This window comes from Osmerus eperlanus, chromosome 22, assembly GCF_963692335.1.
Source record: "Osmerus eperlanus chromosome 22, fOsmEpe2.1, whole genome shotgun sequence".
Lineage (NCBI taxonomy): Eukaryota > Metazoa > Chordata > Actinopteri > Osmeriformes > Osmeridae > Osmerus > Osmerus eperlanus.
Genome location: NC_085039.1, coordinates 7,701,153 through 7,713,583, shown reverse-complemented (window position 1 = coordinate 7,713,583; position 12,431 = coordinate 7,701,153). Strand labels below are relative to the sequence as shown.

Sequence of the window (12,431 nt, the reverse complement as noted above, 5' to 3'; positions counted from 1 at the left end):
TAAATTGCACACAGGCGTTTGTATGAACCGTCAATCACACTCAAGCTGTTAAAGTAACTACCCCCTGTACACACACACACACACACACACACACACACACACACACACACACAGACACACACTGTAATCCACTGCAGTATTAAGGACAAGCCAGTATTTACTGTACCTCACAACAAAAACCTTCCCACCGTTTCCTACTCTTGTCACGGAGCCCTATCGGCTGAGCTGAAGTTAAAAACCTCATTAGTTTAGTATCGTCTGGACACAAAATATTTTCGGTGTCGGGGGGAGGGGAGGGGTGGGGGTGGGGGGGGGGGGGCGCTTGCTGTCCGGGAGAGGGAGGGGGGGGTGCAGCGGGGTGGTAATTCTTCAGATTCTTCCGGTGGTTTGTGCTATTTGAAGCCTGGTGAGTCCCACCCTCTCCCTGCCATCCCAATCAATCCTCTTTGTAAATGTTAAGTGTGACGACACTAACAGGACAGTCTTATTGACACGAGCCACCCCGCCCTGGGGCCATCTCTCACATGTCCAACGTGTGTGTGTTCGTGTAGCAAGCAGGTGGGTACTTCTAAGAACGCATATATATGTGTGTGTATGTGGGGCACATCTACAGGGAGTGTAGTTTCGATGTGTCTATTGGCTGGATGACTGGCCCCTTGGATGCATGGGTTGGGTATGTGCATTCAAACAGCCCTGGGCATATACATGCTGTTTTCCAAACACAGATACATAATGCATAGGTCACAGTGTGTGTGTGCGTGTTTGTATACGTGGAGAGAGCTTTCCAGGTTGTAGTCAACAGGGAGCATGTAGGCCAGGCTGAAATGACTGTGTAGCAATGTGTTTGTGTGGGTGTTTAGCACGGACGCTGAAACACACAATCCTCCTGAATTTTGTTCCTTAATTGCTTATGCGGGTGCCGCACAAACACACGGGAGTGTTTAAACGTGTGTCGGCTCCCATTTGTCGACACACAGGTTTACACAGTCGCGGTTTCCCTACGCTGTCAATGAACCAGCTTGGCTTAATGCTCTTGACATTCAGCGCTTAAATGCTATTAATTTAGAGTTATTAATGGCCGTTAAGATGTTATGTTGGGGTGATTAAGCCTAAATGTCAGGCCCGGTATTCACCACGTCAAAGTACTCCTGCAGGAGCTGGTCTTCATTTGTTGTCACAATGTGCGGCTGACCTGCTGTTTGGCTGTTTTTGCTGTTTGGCTATATTTTCTTTTTTTTTGCCCTCTGCCTTTTTTCAGCGCCTGATTGGTAAGGTCAGGTGGACGAAACTTTGGCTTCCCAGCTCTTTGCGGGAGAGTGTCAAGTTGTTTTTGTGTGTGTTTGTGTGTGCAACTGTTTGTTTATCTCTGTCGGTGTTCAGTGTGTGTTTTATTTGGAGAGAGAGAGAGAGAGAGAGTGAAATCGAAGGAAAACAAGTGGGCTTGTGTGTAGTTTCGTACCCTGGGTGTCATTCTGTGTGTGTATGTACAAGCTTAGTTAATGTTAGTGTTTGTAACATTACAGTGTGTATGCGTCTGGGTGTCATTCTGTGTGTGTATGTACAAGCTTAGTTAATGTTAGTGTTTGTAGCATTACAGTGTGTATGCGTGTGCGTGTTATCGTGTGTCAGTGCTGTGTGTATCTCCCTGTCCATCAGGGCGCCGCGTGAAGGCATATTTGAATAGTTTCCATGGAAACCAAGAACTGCTTGTCTCTCCCTCACCCTCTCCCTCTCTCTCTACTTCCCTTGCCCTTTCTATCATTCCACCCCGACTTGGTGCATTCTCCCTCAAAATTCCCTCCTCATTCCTCCTGTGACTCTCCTCCCTCGCTCCCTCTCTCCAGCCATCCTCCCCTTTAATGCTAACCTTTCCCTTTCACTGGGAATTGTGCATCCACCACCCCATCTCTCCTTCACTCCTCCCTCGCTCCCTCCCTCCTTTCGTCTCTCCGTCATCCCTGGCTCTTTTTTTTTATCATTGTGTGCTAATCATGTCTTCTTTTCATCTTCTTCTCGGCAAACAACCCCCCAACCCCCACTCCTCCACCAACCGCAGCTCTCCCTCCACCCCTGCTCTCCATTCCACCTTCCCTTCCTCCCTTTACCCCCTCCAACTCCCCCCCTTTGGGTTTTCTCCCGTTCTTCATCGTCTTCCCCTCCTCCTTCTTCCTCCACCTCCATCCCTCTTTTGTGTATGTCTCTATTTATGCTCCCTCGCACCGCTCCGCTCTCCTCTCCTCTGCTGTTGGCGCTCTCCTCCCACTCTCTGCCTCCCTCTCCTCTCCTCTCCCTTTCCACCAGCCCGCATCCTCGCGGAGGACTGAGCTCATTTACAATTAGCATGTGTACCTGCCATTAGGCCTGACAATCCCACTGTAATTAGGACCTTTTAAACGGGAGGCCATTTTTAACTGTGTAACCCCCCCCCCCCCCCAACCCCACACACTTTCATCCTCCTTTCTCCCTCTCTCTCTCTCTCTCTCTCTCTCTCTCTCTCTCTCTCTCTCTCTCTCTCTCTCTCTCTCCCTGTTTTCCACAGGGCACCACTGTCTCTCGCCCTCCTCCCTCTTCTCCTCATCTGTTGTTTTGGGGTTTCAATGGTGTGGTTGTGTCTTGATCAACTCGATAAATAAAATATTCCACATGGTGCAGAGAGAGAGCAAGAGAGAGAGAGAGAGAGTTGCTGTACAACTTCTCGTTAACTATAATCAGCATGAACATGTATTCATTAAAATCGTCAGCCATGTCCCTCTTTACATTTATGCCGAATCTCATTTATACTGCCGACACGTGAATGTTCACACGCACACACACACACACACACACACACCCCACACACACACACCTACACACACACACACACACACACACAGAAACAACAGCTTCCACATGAAGCTATGACTAATTGTGTTTTTCCCTGCCTGTCGCCTTCCTGTGCTCACATCTCTCTCTCTCTGTCTCTTTCACTCCCTCTCTATATGTTTCTCTCTCCCCCTCTCTATCTCCCTTTCTCACGTTGGTTCCTCTCTGTTTGGCTGTAAAAGAGCAGCAGATAATAGTAATAATTGTAAATAATAGGTTTTGCAGAAGAGATAAAGGGAGAAGGGGGTGGGAGAGAGTAACAGAGAGAGAGAGACAGAGAGAGAGAGAGAGAGAGAGAGAGAGAGAGAGAGAGAGGGAGAGAGAGAGAGAGAGAGAGAGAGAGAGAGAGAGAGAGAGAGAGAGAGAGAGAGAGAGAGAGAGAGAGGGAGGGAGAGGGAAAAAGGGAGTAGTGTGTGTATGAGTGAATGAGTGAGAGAGAGGCGGAGAGAGAGAGAGACAGAGAGAGAAAGAGAGAGGGAAAAGGGAAGTAGTGTGTTTGTGTGTGTATGAGTGAGCAAGTGAGAGAGAGAGACGGAGAGAGAGAGAGAGAGAGAGAGAGAGAGAGAGAGAGAGAGAGAGAGAGAGAGAGTGAATGAAACCAGCAGTCAGGTCTGGTCTGTGTGCCTGATGGTCACTTAGCCTGGCAGCCAGTCCATGAAGCTCTGAGGCCGTCAATCTGTCAAAACACACCCAGTTCTGTCGGGTCCTCCTCGCACACACACTAGCACACATACACACACACACACACACATCGCTTTCTTTTTGATGTCTGCCTGTGGCCTCTGAGGAAGTCACAGCAGAATGTAATGGTTCTGGCAGTATTGCGCGTGCGTGTGTTTATCACTGGCTATGTGGGTCATTCACCTGAAACCCCTTTTGGGCTTAATATGAAATCAATTTGCATTGCATGATTCTTTTATGGCTATTTCTTGACTGTTGTTTGTCACATTCAGTCAAGCAAACATGTCTCTCTCTCTCTCTCTCTCCCCTCTTCTTTCAGGGACTGCATTCACACTCCTCCACGATGCTTGTCAGCCTCCGCCTCTTCCCCTCCTCTCTCCAGGACAGGCTCATCTCCTCCCCCACCTTCCCTCCCCCCGACCCCTCTGCCACTTCCTCCTCCTCCCCCCACCACCACCACCAGCCCCCGCGACTGGCCCTGCCCGCCCTCTCCCTCTCGCTCCTCCTCCTCTCCATGCTCCTCCTGCCCGTCTGCGAATCGCGGCGGGCCGGGGGCGGGACTCCGGGAGGGGGCGGAACCAGCACGGGACAGGGCGGCGAGCGGGGCGGGGGCGGCGGCCAACGGGGCGTCTTCATCCCCCCGGCGCCACCCCTCTCCCCCAAGCTGGCCCAGTTCCTGAGCATCGCCGTCATCCTGGTGGGCAACTCTAGCGAGGTGACGCTGGGGGCCGGGCTGGAGAAGGAGGAGTTCCTCAACGTGCCCCTCACCCCCAAGGTGGAGCTGGTCACCATGAACGAGACGGATCCCAAAAGCATCATCAACCGCATCTGCGCCCTGATGACCCGCAACTGGCTGCAGGGCGTGGTCTTCGGGGACGACACCGACCAGGAGGCCATCGCCCAGATCCTGGACTTCATCTCGGCCCACACACACATCCCCATCCTGGGCATACGAGGGGGCTCCTCCATGGTCATGGCCGCCAAGGTACACTGCTCTCCACCTCTGTCTAGATACGATTACTCTGGGAGTGGGTTTTTTTTTTGCTGTCAGGGTTGAGGGTCGTTTGGATTTAGGCCATTTAGGCTTTGGTTAGGCCTTTATGTCGGAAAATGAACGTCTTCATTGAAGCAAGGTCATTTGTCATTTATGCGGTTTTGGTGGCAGCTTCAATTGATTTCAAATGATTGAAATCATTCCATTTAGGTGGATTAAAATCAATGGAATAGACAACCACCTAACAGATCCATACGCAGTGCCTGTGTTGGTACGGATCCGGGTTGCCAGGTTTGCTATATATATGCCGCATTCCAGGTGCTCTGAGAACAAAAATAGACAGGGGGGCGGTGGGGTTGGGGGGGGGGGCGAGGGGTAGCGTCAACTTTCTCCGGATTTCCGTCAGAAGTGGACGTCACTCACAGCAGCGAGGGTGTCACACGTTAATTCGCACATAGCGTTGACACGCCTCTACGGAGCCAGAGCTATTTCAGAACCCCTGACAGTGACGTGACGGCCCCTCACTCTCTTGGAGCCCAGCCACCATTTTAGCGTCTCTATTTCCAGAGCCCAGTGGCCCCGCGCCCCCTCGTGCAGGTGGGGTTGGGAGGGGGCGGGGGACTCTCTCTTTCCCACATGATCCCTCAGTGATTGATTTAGTCCCTTAATTGGCTCCCCCTGCGAAAGCCGGTGTTTCGTCGAAGGTTCTGACAGCGATTTGAGTCGATGCTGAAAAAGACTCACAGCTTGAAACAATGAAACACTGGCAGGTCAAATGACGACTGTGGGATCGTATGATGAGACGGGGTGGGGGTTCAAATCAAATGCTAAAATGTAGCAAAAAGGTCAAGGACATAGATTGAATGCCTCATTTGTTTGTTTGTTGATTTGAACTCAGAGTTTCAGTTTTTTTCCATGTAAACAGTTTAACTGAATCTATCAACCAGTATTTTCAAATAGTTTGTTCTGTGTCTGATTTATATAGGATGAATACATAAGTTAGGATTTTTGATCATTGGGTAAACTGAACGTTTCAGATGTCTTGGTATATTGAAGTATCCATGGCAGTATATCCACTTCCATGGATTTGGATGAACAAAATCGCTATAGTGAAGCGTTTCTGGTTTCTCTGACTTTCCCCAATCTTGTTTGCGGGTAAGACAAAACAAGAGAGCCAAAGAGAGATATTACAGCAAACTGCTTTCTAAAGCCCTTCTTAAAGTTCCTCCTCAACCTGTCGACCTGCGCTACCCTGCCAGGCAGACCGAATCACGTTTTGTTCTCTTCCTCTCGACTTGTTAATGGATGAAAACAAAACAAATCAGATCGAATCGGATTAGCTCGCTGGCGGGAGATGGTCCTTTTGGAAGCCGCCTGGGGTTCTCCGCTAAAGGTCGGCCCCGGGTTTGCAAATAAACATGAAACGGAGTCAGGCTCTCTTCGAGTTGAGCCAAAGGTTGATCACTGAAGAAACCTTTTTCTTGACAATAGTAAGGAGCGCAATACGCCATGGCCATTGGGACAATACAAAACACAGATGGAGAAAATGCGAGTAAAACGGACGGCACGATTAGAAAAGAGTGGGAGAAAGAGAGAGAGAGAGAAGGAAGAAGGGAAAGAGTGTGATATTGAAAGAAAAGAAAGGATAGAAATAAAGAAAGGATAACACGCAATGCCAAAGGTGAAGGCTACAATGAGACGAGGGAGGTAAATTAGAGGGTGACAAAGGGAGCGGGGTGAGGGTGGTAGGAAGGGAGGGCGAGAGGAAGAGAAAGAGGGAAAAGAACAGGAAGGAGAGGGAGATGTGAAGACGGAATGAGAGAAAACGTGGGGACAGAGATAAAGAGGCAGAGGGAGAGAGAGATAGTGAGAGAGTGGGAGAGAGAGAAAGAGAGAGAGAGACAGTAAGAGAGAAAAAGAGAGAGGGAGAGTGAGAGAGAGAAAGAGAGAGAGAGATGGTGAGAGAGTGTGAGAGAAAGAGAGTGACAGAGAGAGAGTGTTATGAAATAACACAGAGTTGCGTGCGTGGGTGTGAGGGAAAGAAGAGAGGACACTGCTCAACATATAATTACCACATTTGAAAAGCTGACTGAGAGCCAGGGGCCATGGAGAGCGTCAGGAGGTTAGCCATGGAGAGAGTCAGGAGGCTAGCCATGGAGAGAGTCAGGAGGCTAGCCATGGAGAGAGTCAGGAGGCTAGCCGTGGAGAGAGTCAGGAGGCTAGCCATGGAGAGAGTCAGGGGGCTAGCCACAGAGAGAGTCAGGGGGCTAGCCATGGAGAGAGTCAGGAGGCGAGCCATGGAGAGAGTCAGGAGGCTAGCCATGGAGAGAGTCAGGAGGCTAGCCATGGAGAGAGTCAGGGGGCTAGCCATGGAGAGAGTCAGGAGGCTAGCCATGGAGAGAGTCAGGAGGCTAGCCATGGAGAGAGTCAAGAGGCGAGCCATGGAGAGAGTCAGTGGGCTAGCCACAGAGAAAGTCAGGAAGCTAGCCATGGAGAGAGTCAGGGGGCTAGCCATGGAGAGAGTCAGGAGGCTAGCCATGGAGAGAGTCAGGAGGCTAGCCGTGGAGAGAGTCAGGAGGCTAGCCATGGAGAGAGTCAGGAGGCTAGCCATGGAGAGAGTCAGGGGGCTAGCCATGGAGAGAGTCAGGAGGCTAGCCACAAAGAAAGTCAGGAAGCTAGCCATGGAGAGAGTCAGGGGGCTAGCCACAGAGAAAGTCAGGAAGCTAGCCATGGAGAGAGTCAGGGGGCTAGCCATAGAGAGAGTCAGGAGGCTAGCCACAGAGAGAGTCAGGGGGCTAGCCATAGAGAGAGTCAGGAGGCTAGCCATGGAGAGAGTCAGGAGGCTAGCCACGGAGAGAGTCAGGAGGCTAGCCACGGAGAGAGTCAGGAGGCTAGCCATGGAGAGAGACACATGCCTCCGACTACAACGAGTAAAAAAAGACACGTCAAAAAGAGTCACCAGACGTGAGGAGAGAGGGATGGAGGAATGGAGAGGAGAGAGGGAGAGGTTGAGAGGGGGTGGGGTGGGGGGAGAGGGGGACAAGATAGGGGCGAGAAAGAGATGAAGAAAGATGAGGAGAGAGATTGGTGAGAAAGCGATAGTGGCACGGAGGGAGAGAGAAAGGGAGGATGGAGGAAAGAAAGAGAATGAGTGATAGACTGGATATGGCAAAGGAGGGCGAGAGAAAGACAGGGTGATGCCAAGGTTGATGCCTAACTGAAGAAATATTGAAGTGTTTTTCCCTTGTCTTTTCTCAATAATTACCTCTCTCTTTCGGTGTCTTATCCCTTTAATTCCTTCTCACGTTCACACACACACACACACACGTCTCTTCTACACACACACACACACACACACACACACACACACACACACAGAAGGCTGAATGCAGGCTGATACGGTTGGCATGGAAACCATTTGCTTATACATTTTCCCAATATAAAGCCAGCCTTAGAGAGAAGAAGAGGCCATGTTTATATCTGAGTGGCAGATATAAAAAGAAAGAGAGGGATGGAGAGAGAGGTTTAAGAAAAAGGGAGAAGAGGACAGCAGCCCCCGTCATGAGGGTTGGACCAGGTGAGAGTGACATTGTTATAAAAAGGTTAAAAAATGTGTGTGTGTATGTGGCCGTCTGTGCATGCCTGTGCACGAGTGTATGACGGAGAAATTTACGGCACCAATAACTCAATTTCCTTCAGCTAGTTGAATCCATTGTCTATCAAGCGGCCAGGAAAAAAAATCAACTTCCCACCTTAAGCTCCCTCAACCCTCCAAGCCCAACATCTGGATGGTGAAACACGCCTGCTAGCTAACAATTAAACAAATTATAATAGATTTTATTTGTTAAATTCAATTAATATTTTTTTTTTTACTTCAACATGACTGCAGGTTTAGCAGGCGGCTGAAGTTCATGAACTTCACCCCCCCAAAAAAACAACAACATTGTTTTTCACGGCTTCACAAATCCACAGGCAAAACAAGCGACGCGATTGGCCATTTCGGTGCCTAGAGCGCCAACGGCAGCACCACTGGTCGTTGTTCGACCTGGTGAATGCCCCATTAAGGGGGATCACTGAACCTGTGACAGATGCAGGTGAGGCTATTATGAAGGAGACAATACGCGCTCCGCTCCCCGTTTGGCCAGGAATTCTCCACCCTCCGTGTGCTGACACGGACGTAATAGGACACAATGTTGGAGCGGGCCCTGTCCAAACCCTGCAAACACTAATGAGGTCTGCCACATCTATTGTTAGGAGTTAAGCTGCAGCCTCTGTGGTTGTTGGTGTGTCTGTGTTTTTTTTATTTTCTTGTGTGTGTGTTTGTATTTTCTTGTGTATGTGTTTGTGTTTTCATGTGTGTGTGTCTCATGTTTTTGTCTGGCTTTTTGTTTGTATTTTTTCTTGTGTCAGTCTGTGTGTGTGTGTGCGTGCGCTGGGCTTGAATGATAATGGTCTCTCTCTCGTCTCTTGGTGGGATTACGGTCTGTGTTTTCTCTGTAAACAAGGTGCCTGGAGCCCTCTGTCAGATCTCCTGGCCCCTAAGATTAGATACACAGTTTAACTTTCATCCCGTCATTGTTTTCACAACTCAAATTGAACATTCCTACTTAAAATACCGACATTTATACCCCTTAATACCAGTGCTTTATTGTTAGCATGTACGTTTCGTCAACAGCCTATACTTAAACTCTATAAACAGTGCAGTGATTCGACCCTACATACTTGGTATATTGATTGACAGCTGAATGATTAGTACTATGACAAACACTTTCTGGTTTAAAAAATGGACACCTCTGTTGACCAGTGGCAAGCCTTGACCTCCTCCAATGGGCGGGCCCAGAGCCATAGAAAAAGAGAGTTGCGACACGCTTTGATCTCGCCGACACGTGATCACGTGGTTCATGTAGCTCGCTGTAGTTCCAAAAAACCCCACTGCTGTCAACCGGATTGAATGGTTTTCAATGAAGCTGGCCAACGGAAGTCGCTTTCTCAGGCAAATGATGAATGAAACAAGCTCGGTTAAATAAATCCGATATTCTGGCTATCTTCAGCAGACTCGTATCTACAAAAGGCAGTCCTCCCTGACGTGTTTGGTGTAGAATGGAGTGAAATACAACATTGTGAACACTCACTGCCAGTGAAACACAGGAAAAAAGCTAGAGCTTTTTTGTCACGTGGTTCCGGTAGCTCCCTGTAGTTAAACAAAACCCCCACTGCTGTCAACCTGTTTGAATGGTTTTCGGCGGGACAGACAGCAGCACCATCTCGATTCACGGACATTTTCGGTATATTAACACATAATGTCAAATGGTTACTGGTGTGTTGTATCATGTATGTCTGATACTTTATTAACATGTATGTATTACATGAACTTATACATAACGCAATAGTGTGAAGGAGAGCTAGAAATGGCTATGCTAGCTACCATACTGTACAAACTGTACTGTACCATACTGTACATACCAAACAGTAGCCTAATGAGGACTATATTGTTCCACTTAACGTTTAACCTTAGACGGTTGAAGTAAATTGGTCTTGTTAAACGTTTTTTATTCATCAGCCCACTTACAATTTAGCCTACCACATTAACACTTATATTTGTAGTACTTGATGCAAGTTGAATCTAACCATTATCACCAGCAACTGCTCAATTTAAGACAAGAAAGGAGTTTGGTTAATAGAACAGAATAAACAAGGCAACCAACTGCATTCAATAAAACATTTTATTGTACAATATGTCCTGTGTTCTTCCACTCCTTCTTGTGTTTGTAGTGATCCGGTGATCTTCTGGCTATGATACATGTACAGCTAGCTAGAGTAAAACTGTTGCTTACGTAGACCTACAGTCTAGCTCCAACTGCATTTAGAATCTAACAAGCTTACGATAAACTTTAACTAAAGCTGGCTATATAAAATACTACTAATAACAATTGATATTTGGTGGTCGAAATATGAAACAATGCAGGATTTTCGTGAATTTACCAGCTAACTTGCTTCGGACCACTTAATTTGCAATTCATTGTTGCTAGCTCTACTAACTAAGAGCTATATATAGAACACTTACTTTGTATGCCAACGAACACCAATAATTAGAACTAATTTGACAGACTATAAGCCAACTGACTTCTGGTTATGATACACGTGCTCTCTAGCTAGCTTCAGTAAAAGTGTTGCTTATGTTAGGATACTAGCTAGACCTACAGTCTAGCTCTAACTGCGTTTCGAATCAAACAAGCTATAATCTTACGATAAACTTGATCTAAAGCTAGCTATATGAAATACTACTAATAACAATTGATATGTGTTGGTAAAAAAATATGAAAAAATGAAGGATTTTCATCAATTTACCAGCTTACTTGCTTCGGAGACACTGAAATGAATGGGGTTTGAAACGGTGGAAAATGCAATGTTGGAACTACAGGTCGCATGTGACATGCTTTACTTCCGCATTCCTCGATAACAATGGGAGTCTATGGAAGTGTCGCAACTCTCTTTTTCTATGGCTCTGGGCGGGGCCCAGTGGCGTGAATTGTCATTCGATTCGTGGGGGGTCTCACAGGGGAGTGAAAGAGAGGGAGAAAGAGAGTGTGTGTCTCTTTCTCCCCATCTCTCTCTTTCTTTCTTCGTTTTGGCTTTTGCTCCCTCTCTCCCTCTCTCTCTCTCTCTCTCCTCTCTCTCTCTCTCCTCTCTTCTCTCTCTCTCTCTCTCTCTCTCTCTCTCTCTCTCTCTCTCTCTCTCTCTCTCTCTCTCTCTCTCTCTCTCTCTCTCTCCATTGTGTTCCAATTCATTGTTTTATGACTTTGCTCCCTGCCATTTGGCTGTATGCTCCATTATGATGCACTGTTCTACATGATAGGATAATGGAGAGGGAGGCTGTAATGCTCCCATGTTGCAATTAGGACCCGTCCCAAAAGACAGGAGCGTTACAGAATGGCTGGGCCCACTGTAGCATATAGGCATCTGTCCTTACTGCCTGTCTGCTTGTCTGTCTGTCTCTGTCTTTCTTCCCCTTCTCTCATCTCTCCCATCCATCTCTCTCCCATCCATCCATCTCTCTCTCTCTCTCTCTCTCTCTCTCTCTCTCTCTCTCTCTGTCAGCTTTTCTATCTTAGTCTCTGTTTCTCTCTGTCTCTTTGGTACTTTGATCTTAGTGTTGCAACTGAACGGTTTCTTTCTTCTCTTTTTCACACGTCTCCCCTTCTGTCACTCTTGTCTCACCAAAATTAATTGAACCTGCGCTATGGAAGGCGACCATTGAGAGAGCTGAGGCCAGGGAAAACGAAACCTCGATAAGTCGTCCATTCAGAAGCTAACCTCGTCCCCCAATCTCCGACTCCACTTCCCCCTCAACCGGCGAGTGATTCTCTCTCCCGTTTCCTTCGCTCGCCCTTACCGTTCGTTCTCTTCTTCTGCGTGTCCCTCTCTTCCAGTGTGGTTCCCAGGAGGTTTTCAAATCCTTTCACGTTTTTATTGAAAAATGGGGTTTTGCGTTTGCCCCGGTCCGAGTATAGAGTGGCAGGCATGGAGGGGTTTGTGCTTCAGACGCTCTTTGGCTCCAAAGAGCAGAAAAGCTCAATGGGAGTGCAGATCTGGTCGAGAAGATATCAAATGCTAGGACTGTTTAGGACCTCAGATTTCCTCCATCACGATGCAGCGGGATGAAGAGAGATGGTAATGACACAGACACAGACACACAACACACAGAAACACACACAGAAACACACACATACATACACAAGCACACGCCACACTTATGGAACCTCGTCAGGGTCCAAGCTCTTGCGAAACAGCCTCCGACACGACTAGTCAAGGCCGGGGTCATTACAAGTCCAAGGTAGTGTACACACACACACACACACAACATTCCTTTCTCATTTCACATCTCGAACTCTTT

General features: G+C 48.0%; 1 protein-coding gene across 1 annotated transcript in view; it reads left to right on the top strand.

Annotated features, from left to right (window-relative positions):
* The window catches only part of grin2bb (glutamate receptor, ionotropic, N-methyl D-aspartate 2B, genome duplicate b), a 36,416-nt gene that overhangs the window by 11,426 nt on the left and 12,559 nt on the right, over positions 1–12,431 (top strand). Inside the window, exons 3-4 of the mRNA XM_062448887.1 lie at positions 3,863–4,528; positions 5,073–5,134. Coding sequence (XP_062304871.1) covers positions 3,863–4,528; positions 5,073–5,134 — 728 coding nt within the window. The remainder of the gene's footprint in view (positions 1–3,862; positions 4,529–5,072; positions 5,135–12,431) is intronic.